Source organism: Phyllostomus discolor, chromosome 9 (genome assembly GCF_004126475.2).
Source record: "Phyllostomus discolor isolate MPI-MPIP mPhyDis1 chromosome 9, mPhyDis1.pri.v3, whole genome shotgun sequence".
Lineage (NCBI taxonomy): Eukaryota > Metazoa > Chordata > Mammalia > Chiroptera > Phyllostomidae > Phyllostomus > Phyllostomus discolor.
This window is the reverse complement of record NC_040911.2, coordinates 69,812,913-69,840,533: the sequence shown is the minus strand read 5'-3', so window position 1 is coordinate 69,840,533 and position 27,621 is coordinate 69,812,913. Positions and strand designations below refer to the sequence as shown.

General features: G+C 37.4%; 1 protein-coding gene across 1 annotated transcript in view; it reads left to right on the top strand.

Annotated features, from left to right (window-relative positions):
• The window catches only part of MACROD2 (mono-ADP ribosylhydrolase 2), a 2,132,804-nt gene that overhangs the window by 1,928,548 nt on the left and 176,635 nt on the right, over positions 1–27,621 (top strand). Inside the window, exon 9 of the mRNA XM_036009551.1 lies at positions 13,514–13,595. Coding sequence (XP_035865444.1) covers positions 13,514–13,595 — 82 coding nt within the window. The remainder of the gene's footprint in view (positions 1–13,513; positions 13,596–27,621) is intronic.

The window sequence follows — 27,621 nt, the reverse complement described above, 5'->3', positions numbered from 1 at the left end:
AGTTTTGTTTTCTGTTCCTTTATTTATTTATTTTTTTTGGCAGTGGGGGGATGGATGGAGGGTGGTTGTTGTTCTGATTTTGTATGTTTGGTTATTCTTTTCTTGTTTTAATTTTTTCTGTTGTTTAAAAAGAAAAAAGAGAGTCTTATCTACACCAGAATAATAATAGTTATTTTGTAGTTAGTGTTCTGGATGATCTGAGCTTACACATATAAAACCACGTATTTCAGAGTACAGCACAGAAGTATTCAATAACTCTTAGTCTTTTTCTTTTCCCTTTCCTTCCCCGGGAAGATTTTGATATTCATAATACATTTGGTTTTAAAATGTAGAGTTTAGAAGACTGAATTATAATTTAAGATTTTGGTATCTGAAGAATAATACATTTGGAAGTTCAAATTTCTTTATGTTTAGCAATATCTATCTATCTAGCTATCATCTATCTATCAACTTATCTATTCATTCAAATGTACCAATATACAGAGCACACTCTCCATGTTACTAAGTCATGATTTTCTGGGGAGGGGGCATTCCATCCCCATGGAGGGTGTGGAACAGTGTGCCAGGGGGGACTTGAAACTAGTTGTAAAGCAGAGCCCATCTTCCTGGAGAATTAGTAAAAATTGGGAGAAGAAATGTTGTTTTATGTATATACAAGCATGAACATTTAATACAGTCCATTAAACAGAGAATCATGTGACAAATGAAATTGTGCAGGGAACATGTTAGACACCATTGCATGTCTCCAAGGGAGATGTAACAACTCAGGGGTATTCTCTGCTAAATATTCTTTTAAAAATTTAATATATAAAACCACTAAAAGTTGCGAGTTTGATTTTAAAAATATGAAGTGGGAACCAGTCTATTTATCTATCAGGGTGATGATGACAACATGGTTTAGAAAGATGGTGTGGAGGATGGACATGCCACAGAGAGTCACAAAGAGGAGAATGAAGTCTAGAGAGGCAGATGCCAACACTTTTACCTTTTTCACATATTGTATTTCTTTTGGGGGATCGTCTGTCAGAGAGTTGTAATCATTGGGTCATTCAAACCCTACTTACTAGTCCAGCAGACAAGTGGAAGTGAAGACTTCTGTTGGCTACATCAATTGCTGGGTGGAAACAGGACTGAAGTAAGAGGTGGTGTCTCCTACAAGGGCCTATTGTCTAGTTGGGCACATGTTCCTTTATGGGGTGTTGACAGGAAATAGGTACAGGAAGTTGACAGGAAATAGGTACAGGCAGATAAAATTACAAAAGAACTATCCATGGCTTAGAGTAGACAGTACATTCTAGAAGAGATGAAAAGGATGGAGGGTGATTGCAAGTAGCAACATAGATTCAACATTCTTTTCTCTCTCTCCTCACTTTTGTACATTCCACAGAAACACCCACCTATGCATGTAGCACACATATATACACGCAATTCTGCTGTCACCACCCAGCTCTGAAGGAATTTTGGATAAAATCATTCAGGTTTGCTACTTCTTATTGTACAAGGCATGAACCTATGGGAAATTACTTTAGAGTGATTATTCTCTTAGGGTTTGCCTTTTGAACAACAAAAAAATTCTTGCTTGCTGGAGTGGGAAGAATACCAGCTTGAGAAAACAGCTTTTGTCTTCACAAAATGCTCTTGAGATATTAATAAGCTTCCTTTGAACAGTAATCGGTGTCTGCATGAGTTTCAGATGCCAGTGGAACTATTGAGAAAATGAGAATGCTCTGGAAAGATGGTTATGTGGTGGCCCCCATTCTATCCGGCATCATGACCAGACTTCGGAGCCACCTTGTGACCTGACACAGCATTTCCATTTGGGGAAGAGATTTTTATTTCTTTTGATGATAGTATTTTTTAAGATTGTGATTTTCGGCTTTATAAAGCACTGTCCTCCCTGGGCAACCTCATAAGCAGCAATGAATGACAACTCTTCCTTGAAATTTTTAATCACTGAGACAAAAAATAGAATAATTATTAGCTTTTGTAGCTGAACCACCCCTGCATATGGTCTTAATCAAATAAAAGGAAAAGGAAATAGAACATTCTCAGAAGGAAGAGTACGAAAAATACAATAAGGTGTTGTAGCTGGGTTCACCAGGTAGACATGAGCCCTGCATGAGTGTTTTAGAAAACAACAGCTTCATCTTCGGCAGGGTAATTGCATGTTACAGACTAGACTGTGAAGAACTTTGAGTCAAAGACCTATTTCTGACACTGTCTTCTCAGTTTAAGGGTGCTGAGGGCACTGTGCGAGTGACAGCAAAATGTAGGAAGGGGATCTATAACATATCTGAGTTAGAAGATGAATTATATTAAGTTAACTTTTGATAGGCTGCATACTGTGAGAGTAAGTTGATATTTGACCAATTTTTTTCTCACCTCTTGATTTGGTTTCTTCACTAGCAGACCCTGAGACAAATATTAGAGTGCTTATAGATTATTTGTGGGCGAAGTAGGGTAAAGGTCAACATGGAGCATGCAATCAAGTTACCACCCTGAGCAACCAGAATTTCTTCTCCCTGAAAAATTCGCCCAAGGGTGATGAAGTGAGGGTATTTAAACATCACCTCCTGCCAGGAGATGTCTTTGGTTAAGAGCTGCTAAGGAAAGGGCAGTAATTCTCCAAATTCCCAGCTTATTTAGATACTTGATCAGAATCTCCTAGTACAAAGAAAGCCTTCAAGCAAAGAAATGCAGGTGCATGGTCATTCTCTGGCTTCTACTACTCAAACAAGAGGGCAAATGGACAGAGCACCGCAGTGTCTGTCACACCTCCACTACAGACTCACTTCTTTGTTAAGGATTTGTTAAAATCCATCTTAGGAATGGACCTCTTACACAAAAGGAAATCCATTACTCTTATACAAAAGGATGCACCTACCATTAGAAACAAGAAATATACCTGCAGAAATATATTTCTTTTCAGCTCAGGGTAGCTTCAGCTGTCTTAAAATAGACCTTACCATGACTTGGAATGACTCTCATTACACCATTTCCACTGGGCCCAGTTTCCCTCCCTCAAAATAGAAAGCACAAAGAGCGTTGAGAGGATCTTCTCACAATGGTGAGTGTCAGGTGAAGCCTCAATCTCAATAAGTCTACAATCACCTTATTTATAGCCTGTGTTGGCTTTTAATGCTTCTTTCAAATGAACCCAGGCCTGTTAATCATTAGTCAGCCTAAGCACAGAATATGGTTGCTTCTCCACAAAAAAGCTGGGAGCAGAGTTAGCTGTTGGAGACACTTCATGCATGATTGGCTGTTGCCATTGCTGTCATTGGAAATTATATAAAAAGTGGGTGTAAAAATAAAATAATTCAAATTGCCAAAAATAGAAGGTTGTTATGAGAGGTGAAGTTTTCTGAGAAGCAGGTTGAGAAGGAGATTTGTAGGCTGGAGGTTTATCAGATCAATACCTGGGGAACTGGGAGTGGGGTGAAGGAAGCAGGTTTAGGAAAAGGGAGCGGTTGAACACTTCAGGACCTCTGAAGCTGGGGTGGTGTATTAGTTTACTAGGGCTGCCATACAAAGTACCACAGATTGGGTAGTTTCAATAACAGATAGTATTTTCTAACACTTCTGGAGGCTAAAAGTCTGAGATCAAGGTGTCAGCAGAGTTGGTTTCTTCTGAGGTATCTCTCCTTGGCTTGTAGGTGACTGTCTTCTCCCTGTGTCTTCACATGGTTTCCCTTTATGTATGTCTGTGTGCTAATATCCCCTCCTTATGAGGACACTGGTCATATTTGATTAGAACTCATTCTCATTATCTCATTTTAACTGAACTACTTCTTTGAATACCCTAACTGTAAACGCAGTCACATTCTGAAACATTGAGTGCTAGGACTTCAACATATAAGTTGGGGTGAGACACATTCTAGCCCATAAACAACGGCCCTTCAGAGTTTCATCTAATTGAGGAAAGGGGTCTGAAGTTTTAGATTGCTGCATGAGTCAGTCACTGGATGCTGACTTCCTTCAGGAAGCAGGGTCAGGTCAGCATAGGTGAGGTGCTGTTTGTAGCAGAGGATAGTCCTCTGAGAGGATCTCCTCAGAACTGCCAGCCACTGGCACCTACTGCAATGGCAATAATGACAGCCCTAGTCCTGAAGGGAGAGGGCAGACATAAGTAGCATGCCACAGCATCCTCTCCAATTCTGAAAAAGGAATCTGTTCTTTACCTTTAACTGTCATTTTCCCCAGGATCTCCCAGGATCATTTCTTTGGTGACAAGGGCCATACCAGTATTTAGAACTGCAGTTCCTAAACCCTTGCGTGGGCCTGTGTATCTTCTAAGCATATGGGGCAGCTTTAAGGACCACAACAGATATGTCATTTGTGAGGTTATCCATTTTGATTGATATGAAACAGGCTTGGAAATTAACTTGTACAAATGAGCCTGCGGCTCACATCAAAATAACTGTTGGTTCTTCAGCTACACAGCCATTTTTTCTTATAGAGTTGAAGAAAATAAAAAAGAGCAATTTGTCAAAACAAACAAGAAGACTGAATTGTGCTGCCACAGAGAAATGACAGATGAACTAAGTTTGAAAAAAAAAACCCACACACATACACAACAAAGTAAAGTATCCTATTTATGCATGCAGAAGCAATTACACATGCAAAAAAAATGCCCTTTTAAAGGTGTTTATAAATGCTCTGCAACTCATCCTAACATCACAGGGAACATGGAGAGAAAATTTTTTCCTACTTTGTAATTTGGAGATTTAAATACTAGCTTCTGTGGTGAAGTGCAGAAATCTGAACATACTCAATACCTTTAATAACCAAAATAATGATATTTGGTGACATTTGACAGGGAAATTAAAATATCGGGACAGGGACTCCTGTAGGGTCTTGTGAAATCTTCTCCATTGCTGCAGCCCAACTATTGGTTTATTCTTTTCTTCTTTCTCTCATTGGCTAATATGGCTGGACTTCTCCCCCACCAAAAAAAGGGAGATGCTTTGTATATAACATGGGCCATTTTTATAAATGTTTTTTATAAAGACAGAATTCTTCAGCAATGTTGAAATTGGGAAGAAATGGCCTTTCAGCATAGCAGTCAAAAAAAGTGCTACCAATGTTCTCTAGCTGGTTTATATATTTTCTTGACCTTTTTAAAAGATCAGAGTAGAATTGAAGGACCCAGCATATGAGCAAATGAACAGTGATTGCACCTATATGCCAGCAACATACTGGGTATTTCAAGTACCTTAAGAATAATAACTTTGCAAATACATAACAAATGTTTATGGAACATTTACTATATGTCAAAACTTTTGTCAAACACTTTACATAGAATATCTCATGTGGTCATTATAGCCAGATGTGGCAGTTGGGATTCTAAGATTCTCCCATGATTCCCGACATCTGGTGTATGTATACCTTCTCCAAGTTATTCAAATAATAACCTAGGTACTTTTGTGAAGGGATTTTGCACATGTAATTAAGGTCCCAAATCAGCTGATCTTAAAACAAAGAAACTACCAGGTGACCCGAGCTAATCACAGGAATCCTTTAAATCTGTATGTAGAGATCAGATATGGAGGAAGTCGGAGATTCAAAATAAAAGAGAATTTGAAATTTCTTTGCTGGCTTGAAGATGGGGTCAGACATCTGAGAAGCAATGCAGGTGGCCTTTAAGGATGGAGAGTGACTCTGAGGTGGCAGCCAGGAAGGAAATGGAGACCTCAGTCCTGTGACTTCAAGGAACTAAATTATGCCAACAAGAAGAATGAGCTTCACAGTTGACTTCTCTCCTCCAGACAAGAATTTAGTCCAGCTGACCCCTGATTTCACCCTTATGATGCCCTACACAGACAACCCAGTTATACCGTGAGCTACAGAGCTAAAGACCTTTGAGCTACAAAACCACAAGCTAGTAAACAGGGGTTATTTAAGCCACAAAATTTGTGGTAATTTGTCACACAGCAATAGAAAATTAATACACCAACCTCCACAAGGTCAGTGCCTCCATCTTAGAGATGAGGTGACTGAGGCTTAGAAAGTTTAGATGACTTGATCAAGGTCACAGAGCTGGTATATGGTCAAGTCCAGGTTGGATGGTAGGCAGCTCATTACACTGAGATGAGAGAGATGATTGGTTGTGTGAGATATAAGTCTAAGATGCTTCCAGATGCCCCACCCCTTTTAATAAAATGTTGTCCAGTCTTGTCCCCTGAAGTATGGTGGCACCTATGAATATGGTGAGGTAGAAGCACAATTAGGTAAAAGAGATTTTTGTAGATGCAATTAAGGCATTTAATCAGTTGAGTTCATTAAAAGGGAGAGTGTCCTGGTGGGCTGACCTAATTATCTGGGCTCTGAAAAAGGAATCTAGAAGTTGGAAATGGAGAGAGTCATAGAGACATAGTCTTTCTGGCCTGGAAGAAAGAAAGCACCATGTCCTGACAAGAAATTGCAGGTGGCCTCTAGGAGATAAAAGTGTCCCTGTTGACAGCTAGAAAGAAAATCAGGATCTCCGTTCCACAGCTGAAAATAACTGGATTCTGCCAACAACCTAAATGAGCTTGGAAGAAGACCCCAAGCCTCAGCTGGGAACTGCAGTGAAGCTAACACCTTGATTGCAGCTTTTAGAACACTGAGGAGAGGATTCAACTCTGTTGTGCCTGGACTTCACTAACAGAAACTACAAGATAATAAAACTTTGTTGTTTTAAGCCACTAAATTTGTGGTAATTTGTGATGTAGCAACAGAGAACTAATATACTGGGTAAAGGAGAGCTTGTTCTCCTTTACTTCATTTGATTGGAGAGGACACCCTAGGACCCAGGGAGCCCAACTTCTTGTTTTTGTTCTTCAATTAATTACTAATGACCTTATCCCCTTGTTCCTCTATTCAAGCTTGATTTACTCATATCACCAAGCAAGCTCCAATGGTGCTGTTCTCCCACCCCTCTCAAAACATGTCCTTATACAACTTTGATATTTAAACCCTGAAATTTAATTCACTTATTAGCAGCAGCCACTGTTTCATGAAATGCCAATATCCAAGACTGCACTGATGAGTCTGTTGGTTTATCTTTCAGGAAGGCTGAGACTTCACCCCTGTTGCCCATCGGGCTGTATTTATACAGGGTAGCCCTCCATCAGTCCTTAGTTAAAGCATTATTTGCATGCTCTCTAGATCTTTGAAAGTTTTTCATTTGTCATTGGGGAAGCAAATAACAATCATGAGAATCCATTCATTCTTCCAGTATTGCAGAATATAGGATAATCTTGGCTGTGTTAACTGCCCTAGGACTGGTAGCTGTGAAAGAAAGGAAGTTGGCTGCAGATATACCAGACCTGCTTCAGTATGTCACCCTATTTAGGGGCAGTGGATATGATGCTAAAATAGATTAACAGAAGTTATTTCATCATGTTTATGGGGCAGAAAACCCTTAACTGTGTATCAATGGAGTTCCTGGTGAAAGAAATACATCTTTACTCCTTTATACCTTGGTGAGTGAGCTACAGTGGGCATTGGTGGAAATATATGAAGAGATTGACTTCAGAAGGTCAGCCTTTAAAGGATTTTTTTGACTTCTAAGTCAATGAAAATTGATTTTTGTTGTTGACCAAGACAACTGTTACAGAAGACTTTCAACCTTTAAAAAATTCTTATTAAGAATTATTAAGGTATATTAGGTATTAGGTATATTAGGTATATTAGGTATAAGGTATTAAGGTATAACATACAGGAAAGAACCCAGAGCCTAAGTGCAGTACTTAATAAATTTTCACAAACTGAACACACCCATGGAACTAGCACCCAGACCAAAAACCCAGCATCCCCAGCACTACTGTTGGGCTTTTCCAGCAGCTGTTACCCAGAGGAATTGCTCTTCTAACTCTAACACCACAGGTGATTTTGCCTATTTCTCTAATGTTTTTGAACTTCATAGAAGTGCAATCAGATAGTGTATACTCTTTTTTTCCTGAACTCATGTTGTGTGAATAGATCACAATTTATTTATCAATTCTGCCATTTTAGGTATTTAAGTAGCTTCTGGTTTGGGGACATTACAGTAGTGCTGATATGAACATTGCAGTGAGTAACTTTTGGGGAGCACATGTGCACATTCTGCCAAGAGTACCTGGGAGTAAAATTCCCCTAGTCTTAAGCTATGTGCAAATTCAGCTAATTTAGTAGATATTGCCATATAGTTTTCCAAAGTGGTTGCATCAGCTTCTACTTCCAAAAGCAGAACATAAAAGTTTTGTTACTCCACATCCTTGTCAAGATTTAATATTGTCTTTTCATTTTATAAAAGCTTTTCAAACTTGCAATACATTTTAGTTTACAGGTGTTATCATTGTTTCTATTGTGAAACTAATAAGCACTTATATGAAAACATCAGTACTGGGCTCAAAAGCCATTGTACCCTGCAGAGTATCATTGGTTAAGATGACAGGTGGTAACAATAAATGACTCATGCCCTTTGTATAGCTCTGTTCTACTTTGCAAAACAGCCAGGCTCCTCTATACTTCTGTCCCAGGTCTGGAAAACATAAAGGAAAATCTACCTCTTAAAGAAGTTGACTTTTGCTTCTGGAACTTAACACTCTTGAAAAATATCTGCCATATACTTACATTTTAGTCAAGTCTGTTTGCCTTAAATAATAATCTGCATATATTCACAGAGTTCATATTATCCATTGGGCCCTACACCATGTGCTGGAAATAATGAGCACCACTTAATTCTTCACCAGGTTCTAGTTTAAGATACCATAAGAACTACAGTTAATTCTGAAAAATGCTAATGTCACCTTTTGTATTATTTGCAATTATTTTCTAGCCTGTGGGCCCATTTGAGTTTACTGACAACTCATCCACTAAAAAGAAGTGTAAGTCATTTTATGTACACAAAGTTGCTTTAACTACAAAAGACTGGATACACACTTTAGGGAGTTCACCAAGATGATGGGCTAAGACCAACAAAAGTTTATCTTGAAGGAAATAATTGGAATTTGAGTAGCCTTGACAGGTTACATGCCTCCAAAAAGGAACACTTATTATTTTTTGCCCTTCACTGCATTCCTCTACATGATCTTCAATGATATGGCATTAAATGATACAGATTATGTCAGTCAGAATTTAATAAGAGAAGCTGAACCTTGGGGGTGATATGGAATAAAGGATTTGTTATAGAGATTAGATTTTATAAAACTATGGGCCAGCTGGGGAAGTAAATGTCCAGTAGGATGGTTGGCTGAGCAGAACATAGCTTCTAACAAGGACCCATGAGAGGGAGCCTGCAAAGAAGTTTACAGAAGGCCATTTCCTATGCATATGACCAGGCCAGGAGTATGCTAGCAGGGCAGGTAGTCAAAGGACATGTTAAGAGATAGTCAAAAGGAAAGACGGTTGCAAAATTGAAAAGAACAAGGACAAAATAGAAGCCATGAGAGCAAACTAGAACCTATAGGGACAAACTGCCAAATGCTTCTGTCTCTCAGTGCATGGAACCCCCAAACTGCAATGCCCTGCAGAGGAGCTGGAGGCCTTGCAGCAAAACTATATGTCTACCCAGCCAGGGACTCAGACAATCTGAGACAGGAGGACCAGCAGGAGCTGCAGGAGCTGTAGGCCAACTGATGAGCAACATGTGCATAACCAGCCCAGAGCCTGATGTCCTACACCCACCTGCCTGGTGTAATGATTACAGCTGCACTTCTGTCCTCCAAATCACATGGAAATTTCTCTGTGGCCAATTCTAACCCAGAGACATTTAGATTACCTATGTTGATGAAGTACAAAAACTACCACAGAGGTAGACTGTAACAGAGATTGAAAAAAATAGAATACAATTCAATTCTTTCTTTATAACAGCATGAACACTGGGGCCCAGAGAGATGATGGCTTATTTAATGTAACATAGCTGGTAATAAGTGTAGAAACTCAATCCCGTGTGTGTTGATCTGGGTGATATCACAGCAGATAGCTGCATGTAAAGTTAAGATGCCTGAGATTTTGACACTAATTAATTGTCTGACCTTGGGAAAAATAATCACTCAATTTTGGGTCAAGCTTTCTTGTGAGAGAATGGCACAAGTTAAGCCCCCAAAATTGAAGGTGCTCAGTTAATATCTAATGAATAAATGAATAAACATAATCTCTCAGGAACAACCTTATAAAACTATTAAAACCTTATAAAATTATTCTAGTATCCAATATAAATGATAAGTTAAAACCATGGTCCTGAGCCTCAGTTGTTAGGCATTCTTATGTATTCTCATGAAATTTATGTGGGACTAGAACAGATCCCCCAGGTCTGTCCTCCTTTGCACACACCAGATTTCCAGTCTCTTGGTCATGTAGCAATTAGACTTCTTATATATTGTCACCGCATTGTGGCTTCTACTTGATTCATCCAGTCTGTACTTTTCAGCAGGAGTCCAGTGTCACATAGCTAAAACAGAAAGAATACAAAAAAATAACGATAGGAAGAAACTAAGAGAATATCAGACTTCTAGGAATGTATTTTAATGTTTTACTCACAAATCTGCAGTTTGGGCAGTGCTAAGCAGGAACAACTTATCTCTCTCCATGTAGCATCATTTGGAGTACCTCAAAAGCCAGGAGCTTAAAACATCTAGAGGCTACCCCCTTTCAGCTAGGGCTATTGGCTAGAACTTCTACATGTGTGTTCTTCAGGTGGTATCTGCTTCATCCTGGCATGATGACTGGGTACAAGAGTGAACCTTCAAAGAGGACCAGGAAGAAACCACATCAATTTTTATGGCATGGACTCAGAAGTTACATATCACTTTTTGCCAAAGCTATAGACACTTCCAGATTCAAGAGGAGGAAATAAAGATCCCACATCTCAATGAGAGGAGTAGTGGCATTACATTTTAAGAGGAGCCTGAGGGACCAGGCATCTTGCTGCACACCATCTTAGAAAACATGATCGACCACAAGCACTGATCAATACCCTTGATGAGTTTATGGACACAGAGCTTGTCACCAAAATGAGTTCTTGACCAACAGAAAATATGTTTATTCATGCATATGTAAATATATACACATATGCATTCATAACAAGTACTTGGTAAATAAAGTTAATTCTTGCATTCATCTTTCTTCCAAGTTATTTTCAGTGGTATTCCTGAAGGCAACAGCAAGGAAATGGGTCACTCAATCAGTTTAAAGTAAAAGTACTTTTTCCCTCATCATTCATCGTCTCTCTGGGAAAATAAATCAGGCTGCTGAATTTTAGAACCATGTAATTTCCATGGTAATAAAGCCAAAAATTCTGAAAGTGGATTATAATTCTCTGCAATATTTTTAAAAAATCTGTATTTAGTCTGTGTGGTGTTTAAAATTACACTTAATAGTAGTAAATAGTATTACCACTAACCCTTCACACAAACACACCCACAGTGTACACAAATACACAAAGATACAGGCTCACTGAGTGTTTAAAAAATTCTAAAATTTATACTATGTGACCATAAAAGTAGAGGTAGTGAGCATAAATGAGATTGTCTAGCTTGGTCTTCTTAGATCTGCTTCAAGCCAAATTTTGTTGTTTTGATTTTTATCTCATTCAGATGGTTTTAGAAAAAAATCTGACCATTTGAAGCCTGGAGAAGAAGTCAACCATCATAGGCACAAAAATGAGAATATTTATGATGTTTGGAAACTACAAGTAGTTCAGTGCAGCTGGAGTGTAGAGTTATGTCTAACACAAGTCTTATTTTTAGTGTTAGAACTTTTAATTATGAAATATTTTAAATATATAAAAAACCATAGAAAATGATAACTGTGTACTTAACCCCATGGTTAATAGCTATTACCCATTTGTAATATTTATTGAAATCTCTTTCCCTTCTAAATAAATATGAACTATTCAGTTAAAGCCTTATTTGGCCACATTTCTACCTGCCCTCCCTCCCCAGAGATCAGCATGCTGAGGTCTGTGTCTGACATTTCTATGTATGGTCCTGTATATTCATGCTTATGAATGAGTCCCTACCCATTGTATCTTTATGATTTAACACCTTATATGAATGGTATCACAGAGTATATATCCTTCTGGAACTCATTGCTATTGCTCAACATTATGATTTTTATCTTTAGCCACAGGACATAAATACGTCATGAGGAGAGTGGAGGCCAGCATTTAGTATTGCACAGTCAGTCGTTTATGTAACTAAATCTATAGTGCACCTAGAAAGTTGATGGTGGCAGTTTTTGCATTTGAAGAAAATATTAATGATATGCTTGTAGGACTGGACACCAGAAACTCAAGTGAATGCAAGGAAATGAAATGGTAGACATTTGCACACCAGTTCTTCCATTTTGGAAGGCCAGGTGCTTCTTCTTACATCCATCCTATGTAGGCAGTTCCTGGGACTGCATGGTCTATGGTGATAATGCCACAGAAGTCCAGTGAGTGTCCAGGAGCAATGTGTCTAGCACAGGTTCAAACTTGGGATCAGGGGGCCACATCTCTGAGTTTCCATCAGGGAACCCTGGTGATTTCTTATGTCCTAGTCCTCCCTCCCTGCTCCTACTCCTGTAGATCTTCTCCCCTACTGGGAACTTTGGACTGGGCTAGCATGAATCTGCACCCCACAGGCTGGGAAAGCAGAAGGCCATGTGCATATCCCACTTCCATTCCTTACTGTCATGAGAAATGCCTCACTTGAGGTTCTGTTCAATTACCAGTTGTAGTTTGATAGATTGAGTAATTTTTAACTTATTGTACATTGTTATAATAAAGGAGCTAAATGGGGTATTTGCTTCAAGACACAAAATTGAGTCACTGATTCAATATCAGCTATACATGAGTTATTGCCCACATGCCATCTCTCTTCTCTGCTTACCATCTTACCCTCTGCATGTCTCAAAGAAACTCCTTACATGCAGAAATTCTCTCAAAGCAGAAAAAGGGACTGCACACACATTTTGCTTTTGAGGTGGCATTTAATTATTCCATAATGTTTACCAGATTAAAGTTATATTGGCCTTATATAACTTAATTAATTATATTTTATTTCTGTTGCATCTCTGAGTATGTTAAGCTATGAGCAAGTGACTTCATGCAAATTAAACTGCAAGAAGCTTTTTAGGCTGTATTCAAATATATCAGGTTCGATAAATAGATTCATTTAACAAGGGTAGGACAAAGAGCTTTGTTACTGACATACTTTATTGTCATTCTGCTGCACATTCTCATGTGGCTGTTTTATAAGACATAAAGTCTAGGTATCCTGTCAAAATTTCAGATCTTATTTATAGCTCGCTGCAAAGTGGCTTATTATCATTTATTATTTCTTATTTGATTTATATAACACCCATCAAACAGCCCATAGGTTTATTTACATAAAGAGTACCCACACACACAAACTTGAACTTCACTCAATGCTGTCATGTAATTAGTAATACAGCACCAAAAATCTGTAGGAGGCTTTTCCATTTGATTTTTGTTCCCAGGCCATGTTCTGAAAAGGCAGTTACCATATTTCTTTTACTTTGAGTGTTTATTGTTTGCCTCTAGGTGGATCGAATCATCTTCTGTGTCTTCCTAGAAGTTGACTTCAAAATCTACAAAAAGAAAATGAATGAATTTTTCCCTGTAGGTGAGTAAAGCAATTTGTTTCCTTTGGAATTGAGGATTGAACAAGTGGAGGCATCACTTATATTTCTATTTTATTTCACATCTTAAAGACTAACAAATGTGATCTCCATGCACTAGTCACCATGGGCAACTTACCATAGTTTTTAAGAAGTCAATGTGATGACAGGAAATCTAGGCCCTAGATATCTCTGTCCCATGAGGTCATTGTGTTGTCTTGAGGACATCAGTTAATCTCTTGAGTATCAGTTCCTCACATCGAAAGTGAGAGACTTGGCCATATAGCTTCTAAGGGCTCTTCTTCTCGCCCTAAGTTGCATGATCTGTGATTTCTTATCCACACTTACAAGTTGTCTGGATCTGTGCCTATATCTACCATATTAACACTTTTGATGGAAATGGTGAGAAGCACATTTATGTTTGTAGCCATCATTTAAACTTCCTGCATTAGAACCCTATTCGCCTCAGTTTTCTGGGCCCAAATTACAATGAAGGTGGCAGCACTGTCTAGGGCAATCTGAGGAAAGTAGTCTTCATCTTATTTCCCACTTATATTTGAGCATGTCAGTAGAAACTCAGGGCTATTATTAAAGAACCTTGAGTGAGTGCTGTACATTGACTGAATATGCCATTAGTTGGATCTGGTTAATTTGCATGTTTCTCCTCACTCTCTCTCTTCCAGTCTATGAAGGCTGAGGCTTGTTTAATGCCTTGTTATTTTTACATTATTGTAAAGTTATGGTGCCCAAAGTGCTTTCCTCAGCCATGGTAAAAATGGCTTCCAGGACATTTTAAGCTACTGTAAGCACTGATGGCACCTGCTTTTCAGAAGCATGTCTTTTAAAGGTTTCATGTCTATTTAAAGTGGCTTTTCATGTAACTGGTAAGAGGTAGGAGGGAATGAATGGAATGTGCTGGCACACATTCACCCCCTTAAGCTGTCTATCAGAGTCACACAACAGAGAGGACACCCTGCCTACAGATCAGAGAGGACAGCTGCTACAGATGTTCAACTCTGTGCCGATGTTCAAAGTGGACAAAGTCCTTCTGGGCAATTTGAAGTCCTTCTCTAACTGAAAGGTAAATCTGCTAAGTGTATTTAATTTGGAACATTAATTATAGTATTTCCCTAATTACAACATGATGTAAATTCAGAAAGACTCCCCTGTGATGAAGAGGAGGATTGTGATTGGGGTATTTTTCTGTCCTTTCTTCTCCTTTTCTGCTTTTCATTTTAGCTTTCTTTATTTTATATATAATCAGATGTTTTACAGTATAGTGAAGCACTTAATAACTACTTAATAGGTAGCTGTTGATAATGAGGTGAATTTAATAAATTCTTCTCTACATAACCTAATGGCTTATTTTTTCTGTCTCAGTCCCCTTCTTTAAAACTTTTCTTTATTTTCTGTGTAACCACAGTCAGATGATTATGTCTGCATTTCTGCAACTTTAAGTAGTCTTTAGAAAGCTTATTTATCTAAAGAATGTGACTTGTTATGGTGTGTGGTGTAAATATTCTCATGTCTTGTCAACATCACAGCATAGTTTTTAAAATTTTATAAATTTTTGACTCCTTGATATGTTTAGAAATGGTGACAATTTTCGGTTTTGTTTTCTATGATGAAAACTTGATTTCACTCTAACATAAGATAAAAAATAACTGTTAAGTATAATCCATTGATATTAAAATAAATCTATCCATTATCAGGTATTTCTAATGATGCAAAGCCAAAAATCATACAACAATTTTTAAAAAAGACTTTTAGTGCTTTAGAATATATTAATAACTATACAAATAAATGATTGTTTGAAAAATTAGTATCCTAAATAAATCCAAAATGTATTTTAATACTTGAGCCAGTGAAATAATAACATCATCTTCAGTTTCACATCAATGCTTTTAAACACGGTACATTCATGAAACTATTTCCGGTGCATATTTATAATAATAAGTGCATTTTAAACTAAATGTCAAATCCTCCAAAATTGTTGAATATTTCTGTAATGCTAAGGCAACAACCATTTATAAATTTAATTATGCAATATGAAATAAAGGTAACCTCTAATTGAATATGTAACTGCTAATATAGATGATCTCCATTATCTGTCTATAATTTAAATTTATGGTTAATTTATAACCATACCATCTTTGATTAGAATATAATTTTTCTGACTTGCCATATATTCTCTCTAGACTGATTTATTCAGGGTACCTCTAACTAGTCTTCTTAACCCTTTCCAATGCAATAATGATAATAGTTCAAAGGGGAAAATGTCATTTTTATATTAGGCAAATCTTGGTATTTGGGAGTAATCACATGTCTTTAAATTTCTGAAACAAAATGTATGAGAAAACAATGTAAGTTAGGTTAGAAAAGATCATATTAAAGGTATAACACAAGTATAACCACTACCTGATAGAAGTGATAAGAATAACAGCTAATATTTATAGTTGCTTTCTATTAGCTAGATACACGGGCTAAATTACTTCATCTTCATAAGTCTAAAAAAGTGGGCACTTTATTAACCCTTCTTTTTGAGATACAGAAGATGATGCATACTTGAGAATAATGAGGTATACAGCCAGGGAGCAATGGGGTTATATTTTAAAATTGGCAATGACATTTGTCATTGCACAAGTGATAACAGGTTAATTTCCTCAGAGTGTCTTCAGAAAAAGATGAGTTCAACTCTGCAGATGCATTTGGGACATTGAGAAAGTCTTATTTCTAATTTCATCTAGTACCCACCATTTTTCAAAGCTGCCATGCTTCTCTTTATTCTAATACCTCTAAGTGTCTTCATGAAGTTTTTCCTGAGTCAAATAATTACTTTATAGATCTCAAAATTAAACTCCAAATCATGTGGTGCTATTACCTCTAGGTGAGCAGGAAAGTGGTCACAAGGAAGTCAAAGACCTTACCGCACGGCCATGAGGAAGGTTGGAAAGGTGCCTGTATTAGTCTGCTAGGGATGCTGTAACCAAGTACCACAGAGTGGGTGGCTTGTAGCACCCAGCAGACGCAAATACAGATATCGGAGCCTTTAGGGTATCAAAGATGTTACTTTATTGGCCAAGTTTAACCTGCGCAGGGGTGAACTCTCAAAGTGTCCAGTGACACAGTGCCCGCAAAGAGCTGCAAACGAGAGACACGCGCGAATGTTCACATTCAGGTCCTTATATAGGGGTTTTGGCACGAGAAAGCAAGCATTCCATAAAAAACTGACGCCGTGGTCAGCTATTTGCTTACAGAGACCGCGAACGGGAATTTCAAACCAAGCATTCTTACAGTAGGTGGGAAGGCAGGATGTTTGTTTAGTAACCTAGTAATCTCCTGGCTCTAACTAGCTAGGTTCCTATTTCCTCATGGTCTAAGTTTATCCCTACTCCTTACATGGCTCAAACAAGAGAAATGTATTTCCTTACAATTCTGGAGGCTACAAATCCAGACTCTAAGTGTCAGCAGGTTTAGTGTCTTCTGAGGCCTCTCTCCTTGGCTTATAGATCCATGTTCATGAGATCTTTCCTCTGTGTTTGTCTGTGTCCCAGTCACCTTTTCTTATAAGAAAACTAATTATATTGGCTTAGGGCCCACACAAAAGACCTCATTTTAACTTAATTACCTGTTGAAAGGCCCTAACTCTCAATACAGTCACATTATGAGGTACTGGGTCTTGGGATTTCAACATATATATATTTGGGTAGAGTGCTGGGGGAGGGGGATACAACTCAGGCCCTAACAAGCTCATCCTGGAAATGTAGTAGGAATCTCAAAGGAAAGAAACCAACATTTTTTCCCCAACAGTTTTATATCTTGCTGTGGGTGAAGCACATTTGACTTATTCTTCTTAGATGTATTATTTGGAATTCTAGTGTTGCCAATTTATGGATTTATCATACACTTTGTAAGTAATATTCATATGATACAACTATACATATAGTATCATATAGTGTATGATACTATATGTATATAGTATACATATAGTATAGTATACATATAATATCATACACTATAGCAAGTAATATTCATATGATACAACTCAGAAATATGTTTGTTCTTAACATAAAAGATTTATAAGTTTTAGTGTATAGGATTTATTGTGTATAGTTTTCATTCACTAGGACTATGGACAATATATATATATTTTTTTTAATTAGAGTCCAAGTCTCAATAGAGATTTCAGGGATATTAACTCTCCTGCCAATAACAATGTCAAATTTATAGTTTGGAACTATAGTAAACAATCCTGATGTTGCAAATTGGACTGATATCATGGTCAAACTTCCTCCCTCTGTCACATTATTGAAACCTACATTTGTTCATAGCAGTGTTTCTCAAGTAGGGGTGATTTTGCCCTTCAGGGAACATTTGAGGCATTTTTGGTTTCCACATTGGCAAAAAGGAGGGGCTAGTGGCATCTAGTGGGTGGAGGCCAATTATTCTACTAAATATCCTACAAAGCACATGACAGCCTCCCACATCAAGGAATGATCCAGCTCCAGAGATCAACAGTGTGGAGGTTAGGAGGCTCTTGTCTGGAACTGTCCCTCTTGCAATTCAGGCCAACAGGCCCAGCTTTGCCTTGGGAATAGGTTTATTTTTATAGAGTTCTATTTGCCGATATCTCACCCAGACTTACCTGTCTACCTGGATTTAGAAAATGTGCCCTTAGCCACACCTCTGGCTTCCCAGATTCATGAACCCCTCCTCATCTAGACATCTGGAATTACCCTCTCTCCACTTCCTCTCCACCCACAGATTTTTATGTGTGGTCCTCTATTAACTATATTACCTGCCCCCAGCTGCCTGGCTTCCTTGGCCCCAGTCCACTCCTGGAATCATTGGCCTATTGCTGCCCCTGGCTCAAGTGTATTGCTCTCAGAAAATATGATTAAGTGTTATGTATATTTTATACACCTAATGTATAAGTGTGGAAGTAAAGGCTAATAGACAGAACAAGGAAGTATAAATTCATCATTTTTTTTTGCTCTGCATACCTCAAAGCAAACCTCATTGCTTCTTTGACAAAAAGTTTTCACTTCTATCATTGATTATTGGCTTAATGACCATTGGTTGATAAAAGCCCTTGTAAGCTCACAAATATGTTTTCATTTTAGAAATGTTCAAATCCCTGACACTATCCAGTCTCTATTGATTCATTTGCAATAAAAAACACCTATGACTAAAAATACATCCATATTTTTTTTATTTTTTAACCCTGAAATCAATGAAATTTGTCAATATTTTTCCAGCTAAGAAATTTATTTGGCTTAGGTAAAATACTTGTATGAACCTATTAATAGTTAAATATAATTAATATATTTTAAATAATAACTAACTGATAAAACTAATAACATAGGAAAATGATTCCAGGTTGCATATGTGTTCATCCCAAACTTGCCACTTGTCCCTAAGAGGAAAATTTGCTTTAGATGGAAAGTTTCATTCATGTTTATGAGTGTAACTCAAAAACTCATTTAAAAAATCTTAAAGAGACTGAAAATGTTCCTGTGTTCTTGTTAGACATAATAAAATAATGAGCCACTTGACCCACTAATATTTTGGGGATATTTCTCAAGCACAGTGTAAAATGATAACGTTGTAAAAATTCAAAGCTTTAAAAATGAGCTTTGGAAATGGTACACATCATATTTAAAATACATGTGTGATAATTATTAAATAGTAGTAGATAAAATTATTATATATAAGAATCATTATAAATAAGTTTATAACTTTTTTCTTTTTTAAAATTGTTGTTAAAGTACAGTTATCTCCATTTTCACCCCAGCACGTCCCCCAACACCAGCTATCTCCACCCTCAATCCTACTTTCCTTCGGCTTTGTCCATGTGTCCTTTATATGTGTTCTTTGACAACCCTTCACCTTTACACCACATTATTCCCTCTCCCTCCCCTTTGGTTACTGTCAGTTTGTTCTTTATTTCAATGTCTCTGGTTATATTTTGGTTGCTTGTTTGTTCTGTTGATTAGATTCCACTTATAGGTGAGATCATATGATATTTGTCTTTCACCACCTTGCTTATTTCACTTAGCATAATGTCCTCCAGTTCCATCCATGCTGTCATGAAGGGTAGGAGCTCCTTTTTTCTTTCTGCTATGTAGTATTCCACTGTGTAAATGTACCATAGTTTTTTGAACTAATCATTTACTGATAGGCACCAATAATTTGCAAACCTTTTAACACATCTAGTATTTTATAAATAAAAAAATCAAAACCTTCTCAATCAGATTCCTGTCATTTGACCTGCTTATACTATTCCAAATATATAGTAAGTATTATTGAAATAACTAACTCTTTTTCTGACTATGTGTTTTGTTATTTATTTCCATTTGTCTAAGTTATACACACTCTTACAAGGCAGCTCTAGATCAATTTTTATATTATGATTTTTTTACCTCTTTGTCTCATCTCATCAATGGAAAGGTAAGTTTGTGGAGATCAAAGACCATTTCTAATATTCCACTGAAATTTCCACAATGTGTAAAATTTCTAAATATATAGTAGGTGCTTATTACAGTAAATACAAGACTACCGTGAGTTAGAGCTGAAACACTATTTAACCAGTCTCAGGTAAAAAGGCATTTTTTCCCAGAAAGTGTAAGTACTGTTACTATAGCTAGATGAGGATATAACACTACTTTTCATATATTTTTCACCTTCCACAATGAAGAAGAATATCCAAAAAAATTTAGATATCATCTGACAAATGGGCATATTTAAAAAATATTTACCTAGATCTATTCTTTAAATTTTAACAACAGAAAGTACTCACATTACATCTTCTTTATACCTCCTCCTTACTAATTTTGTAAGTTTTTCTTATCTATTCTTCTAGAATCATTCATTATCTTTCTGCCCATCAATAAACAAATAATTTATTATATGCCTACTATGTACCCAAAGCTTTGTTCACTGCTGAATTTAAGGTGTAGTTCTTATAACATGCCTGAGAGGCAAATATTTTGCAGAACAGTTGGAAGACAACATCAGCAAATAATCAAGTATAGCACCTGTATGGTCATAGTACCCAGGAATTCAGAGGCAAATACTATGAGGACCAGGGTGGTGGGGTACATTACATGAACAACACAGCACTTTCAGTAATCTGTAAAGTATGAGCAGGCAGAGAGAAGTGACACCAAGTTCTGAGTAAGTGACACAGAGGAAACGGCAATTTAGATGGGAGCATTTTTTAAATAAGGAGGATGCAACTGAGAAATGTTGATGCTAAGAGTAAGTCTTTGAGGGGGATGATAACATGATAGATTCTATATTTAAGAAGAATTAAAAATTAATTATTTAAAAGAATTAATTGGTCCCAATTCGCAGACCAGCTTTCCACCAATAACCCTATGTCATAGGTTCATCAGTCACTTTTATTGGCATAAATGTGAACAGAGGCTGAGGAAAGCTCAACAAATTGTCTAAAGTCACACACAATTGGTTATTTCTGACCTCCAAGTCTTTCCACTATGAAATGCTTCTTCCCATAGCTATCCTGAAAACATGGACAATTGTTTAAAGGTAGATTTTATGTCAAAAATGTATTATCTATTTGCAGTGATAGTGCTACAGCTTCTGAAAAGCTAGTGTGCCTTCTGCCACACAGAATATCCATATATACTATTTTTTTATCTTCTTATCATTTTTCCAGAAACAATAATGAAGCACAGGGTGCAATGATCTCCTAATGTTTTCTCTCCTCTTACCTTGTCAACACAGTGATAAGAAGACAAAGCTTGAAGGCAGTATTGGTGACAAGGGTGGTTAAGATCTGAAATAGGTAATAAATGACTCATGAAGAGCTCAATACATAGTCAAAGCACCTATATGTAGGGGAGAAACCATTGGGTTTGTCATCACAAAAAATGGTTTCTATTCCTGTCACAACAACCTTAGAACTGTATGACTCTGTGCTTCACTTTTGTCATGTGCAAACATAGTAATGGGCCGATTTCAAATAGAATGAATAACAATGTAAATGAATATTCACAAGGGTATGTAGACTAAGCATCATAAATTTAAAAATACTCATACTTACTTTTTATTACAATTTTAAAGGAGGCATTTCAATTTCGGAGCTTTCTTTATATATATAACTTTTTATTAACAAAGTAGTACAGATTTGTAGTTTAAAAAAAAACATAATCAAAAAGAAAAATAAAAACCATCTCCTACCCTACAGTCCAGAGATAAATTAGATTTTGTTGTTTATCCTTCAGGTGTTTTAAAATAGAAAATGCAAATAACCAGAAACATAGTCTTATAACTTGTGTGTATCACCATGCATTATGAATATTTTTCCTTATCCTAAAATCTTCCATTACATAATTTTAAGAGACTCAATGTTCACTGAAAACCATACCATTGAGTTATGGAATTATTATTGTAAACTATTCTTTATTTATTTATAAATGACACATAGATAAATAAATAGATAAATGCTGATACATACTCAGTATACTTTAGAATACTTTTAGAATACTTTGCTAAAGTATTTCCAAAAGTGGAATTGTTTTTTTTAAAATGCATGCAAAACCAAGATGATTTTGATAGTAATTGTCATATTGCCCATTGTGTTTGCAGCACCATGGGTGAATGTCATGTACTGAATAACTTTAGGGGTCACCATTCATAGAATAAAAAAATATGAACACCAACAATCACATTATCACATTAAGTGATCTGACTGTATTAGTCCTTTTGAGCAGCTATTATAGAATATATAGGCTTGGTGTCCTGTAAACTACAGAAATTTATTTACCACAGTTTTGGAGGCTATAAGTCTGAGACGAGGATGTCAGTATGATTGGGTTTTGGTGAAGATTCACTTCTACATTTCAGACAGTCTTTTTCTCCTTGTATCTTTACATGATGGAAAGAGGAAGCCCTCTGGGGTCTCTACTATATGGGACCCAATTATGTAGATGGCTGCTTCACCCTCATTGTCTAATTCCCTCCCAAATGTTCTGGCTCCTAGTACCACCACATTGAGGTGTAGGATCTCAACATATGAATTTGGGAGGACAAAAACATTCAGTTCATTGCACAGGGTTTACAGTCCAATGAGTACTACATGAGATTTTACTTTCCCTCCCTCTTCATAATGGGGCACATCCCACGTTATCACCATTATACATGACATAAGGTACAAAGTGCATTTTATTACTAATATGGCTTATTTTTTTGTCATTTATTACATTTCCAAATGTCTTAATCAAAGTTGTTAATATATCCTTTGCACATTTTTGACTATTTCATCTTTTTCTTACTAATTTGTAAGAGATCTTTTTATATTAAAGTTACTAATCCTTTCAAATATATGTTGCAAGTAGTTTCTTTGTTTGTAATTTGTCTTTATAATATTATTCTTTTATAACAAAAACAATGAGAAAAGTAGAAATAAAGACAAAATAAAGATGAAAGAAAAATGTTAAAAATGAAAGGAAGGAAAAAAAAAGGAAAGGGAAAGGGAAGAAAGAAAACAATAAAGGTGCTCTGGCTGGCGTAGCTCAGTGAATTGAGTGTGGGCTGCTAACCAAAGCATTGCAGGTTCGATTCCCAGTCAGGGCACATGCCTGTGTTGCAGGCCGCAGCCCCCAGCAACCGCACATTGATGTTTCTCTCTTTCTCTCTTTCTCCCTCCCTTCCCTCTCTAAAAATTAATAAATAAAATCTTTAAAAAAGGATATTAAAAAAAAGAAAACAATGAAGGTGAAAAACAAAAATGAATAAACCCTTTTTATAAGAGAATGAAGATGAAAACTAAAAACTCAGACAGGACCTTGATATTAATCCTATGTACTTAATCCCATATGAAATTAGTTTATTTCTAAATGGAATTATTCTGAGTTCTACTCCTCAGAAATTTTTATGCAAAGCAATCTGCTTCCTGATTACCAGGTGTGGTAAGAGAAAAAATGCCCTACCCACAAAGATGTCTTAATTTGTGGCTATGTTAGATTACTTCACAAAGGGAAAATAAGATTGCAGATGGAATTAAGGTTGCTGATTAGTTGACCTTAAGATAGGGATATTATCCTGAAATATATGGTTGGGCCCAATGTGGGACAAGAGTCTTTAAAAATTGGAAGAAGGAGGCAGAAGAGAGTCAGGGGAGACAAGGCTATGGAAGAATGTTCAAAGATGCAACCTTGATGGTTTTGAAAAATGGAAAATGGGAGCCACAAGCTAAGGAAGATGGGTAGTTTCTAGCAGTTGGAAAGCCAAGAAAACAGATTCTCTCCTATACCCTCCAGAAAGAAGTGCAGCCCAGCCCACTTCTTGATTTTAGCCCAGTGAGACCCATGTTGGACTTCTGATCTCCAGACCTATAAGATAGGAAATGTGTATTGTTTTAAACCACCAAGTGTGTAGAAATTTGTTAGCAGCACCAATAAACTAACACACTAGTTGTTTTTAAATAAGTATAAGAAATGCAAGATAAACTGCTCACCCAGTTTGAACTGTGCATTTTTTTTCAAATGACACATTCAATGTATAGAAAAAACTACAAAGTGAATAAATTCAGTTTTCTTTAATTGTTAATATTTATAGGAACTTGGTATACTTGTGCATATTTGTACACTTTTAATGTGTGGATTGCATTGATGTTTAGAAATATACAAGATGTGTTCTCTCTAACGTGACATAAATGAGTTGACTGCTTTCTTAGGAAATGGGTGTGAACCATTTCCACTTGATGGGCCTCAAAGGCTACAAACACATTTTGCCTTCATTGAAAATCCAGTGGAGTGTTGCTGTAACCAAGCAACCTGAATACAGGAACAAGCAGCAGGTATAGACAGAAAGCAATCTGTCTCTTCAAAAGCAGGGAATGTGCATTGTGTGTAGCAAATGCTGATAAAGAGCAGAACAAATGGAGGCCTGGGGACAGGAGCATTGACTAAGCAGTTTGATCTAGTTAAGAAGTTCTGGTAAAAAAAAAAAGACAAGGCAAAATGCTGGCTGGAGAAGGGAAGATGCCCTAGGCATCTTAACAGAGACCCCTACTGGGTGCTTTTAAAAGACCCTTCAAACATTCTGAGTAGACTGATACTAGTTTTGTTGTAGAAAACATTGGGACAAATGCAAGGGAAAATAATTAATTCTGAGGACTACTATATGAATAAAGTAATTTCTAATAAGACACTTGATTCAGACACCAGCCTGCAGTGTCTGAGGTGTTATGAATGAGATACGAGATAAATTCACAGAGACTATCGAGTCTTGTGGAAAAGAAAGGATGGAACGGCTACTCTCTCAGGGAGAGAGTGCCTCAGAGTGGCCTGGCCACTCTTGGAAGAGGAGAATGCCCCTATTCTTGCCTTGATAGGTTTCTATTGGGTTTGTTTGCACAGGAATACAGGTAAAGCTCATTAATCATTGTCAAGCAGTAAGGATCAAACAATGGAGAGCATACAAAGAACTACTAGGGCTTATTCTGAATCAGGGTCTGTTAGCTAAAAGACTACAAAATTTTGGGAAACAAACTCATTTCCTGCTCGGGCCTTAATCATTTAATTAAGAGCATTCTTAGCAAAGCAGGTTTCACAAGATTTTACATATTCTTTCTTAGGCCTGATCACCCGGGGAACCCGCCCTTTCCAGCACAGGGCTGCACCGCCTTCTGTCATTGTTTCAGGATTAAGTCAGGCAGAGGAGGCAAGATAGCCAAGAAATTAGGAGAATTCTTGCATGCAGAATAAGGACTCAGGCTTTGTCAAAGCCAAAGGTCGAGGGTCCATCACTCCCTTTCTCCATAGCTCCCCAAGTCCTTCCCTGGGGCCTCCACGTGATCATGCCTGTCTTAGGATGTCCCCCTCTTGGGGAGTTTTACCCATCATTGGCTAACTGATCAAGCATTGGGGGCCAGTTATGGAAAAAGGAGCAGAAGCAGAGCTCCTGCCAGGGAGATGAACTTTGTCTCCTTAGTGGCTTATGCTCCGAAGGTTGCTCATTCAGCCTTAGCCATGAGGGGGATTACAGCTCCTGGAACCAGGCAGGGTGACTCCCAACAGACACTGAAGTTAGAGTAAAGATAAAAATAAACAATGGAGTAAATTAAACTTCTCCAACCCATGCACTTAATGTTTGGGTCTAATTTCTATTCTTAGCCACATGTCTTTAAAGTGTTATCTCCTTTATTTGCTATTCCCTCCAAAATCCACAGCAATCCTGTGATTATCTCTACCTTGCTACCAACCTGTCCTTCTTGAGGTTATCAGGATCTCTCTGACAGGTGGAGCATGGTTATTGAAACCAGTGCATATTTAATCACATGACCCTTTGCAGCCTTTCACTCACTTGAGTAGACTTGAATTTGACAAGGAAATTGTATGACCTATTTCAGGTGCCTGTCCATTTAGTTTCTTAGAAGTGAGAGCCTGCCTTAATAGGCCACTGTTGACCAATCTCTTCCACTTCTCTTTCTGCCATTCCTCTCTGGTATACTCACCTGCACATAGTTCATCTCCAGGTGGAGTCCCTTAGGCATCTCCAACCCCGACACATCTAAAACTAGACTCAAAATCTCCCCCACTCCATACTCTTACTCCTGAATCCTATATCTTGATAAGTGGTATCATCATGTGCCCAGCTGGTGAAGCCAAAAGCAGCAGAATCATGCAGTTATCCAAACAGTGCCTTTTATTAATTCATTTATTTATAAATTAATGAGATTTCAGTGTTCCTCTTAGCTAAGGATCAGTTGGGTTGCCAGGGGTGGAGCTGAAGGGGTGGGGCATTATAGCTTTGGGTTTTTCTACCAGCCCTATCAACTACCTTGCAGAAAGTGAATTTAGAAAATGTTAGATTCAATGGATCCAGGTTTCCAATTTAATGGCAGGAGCCACGCTCAGTGATGCCTTTCTTTTGTCAGTCATTCTTTGCTTGGAATTTCTGCTTTGTCAAGTTTCATGAGAAGCCATGAGGTGACCAACATCTTCCCTACATCATGGAATTGGTTGATTTTGGGTGCAAATTAGATAAAAAAATGCAGGTTACCATAAAAGAGATGAAGGAAGATGCATGGAGGACCAATAGTGATGGGAAGCAAACTTGGACTCAAGTCAATGGAGTGGGCCAGAAGGAAGGAAAATACAACCAAACAGGAAATAATGAAGAAATAAGAATTCAAAAAAAATGAGGAGAAGCTTAGGAACCTCCAGGACATCTTTAAATGTTCCAACATTCAAATTATAGGGGTACCAGAAGGGGAAGAGGAAAAGCAACAGATTGAGCACATATTTGAACAAATAATAAAGGAGAACTTCCCCACTCTGGCAAAGGAAATAGACTTCCAAGAAATCCAGGAAGCTCAGAGAGCCCCAAAGAAGTTGTACCCAAGAAGAAACACACCAAGGCACATCATAATTACATTAGCCAAGGTAAAAATGAAGGAGAGAATCCTAGAAGCAGCAAGAGATAAGGAGACAGTAACCTACAAAGGAGTTCCCATCAGACTGTCAGCTGATTTCTCAAAAGAGACCTTACAGGCAAGAAGAGGCTAGAAAGAAGTATTCCAAGTCATGAAAGACAAGGACCTACATCCCAGATTGCTCTATCCAGCAAAGCTCTCATTTAGAATGGAAGGGCAGATAAAGTGCTTCTCAGAAAAGGTCAAGTTAAAGGAGTTCATCATCACTAAGCCCTTATTTTATGTTAAAGAGATTTACCTAAGAAAAGAAGATAAAGAAAAAACATGTATAGTAAAAGGACAACAAACTCACAATTAACAACCACACCTAAAGCAAAACCAAATGAAACTAAGAAAACAACTAGAACAGGAACAGAACCACAGAAATGGAGATCACATGGAGGGTTAGCAACAGTGGAGTGGGAGGAGGAGAGAGGGGGAAAAGGTACAGAGAATAAGTAGCATAGAATGTAGGTTGAAAATAGATAAGGGGAGGGTAACAATAGTATGGGAAATGTAGAAGCTAAAGAAATTATAAGTATGACACATGGACATGACTAAAGGGGTGATATGGGTGGGAGAGGGTG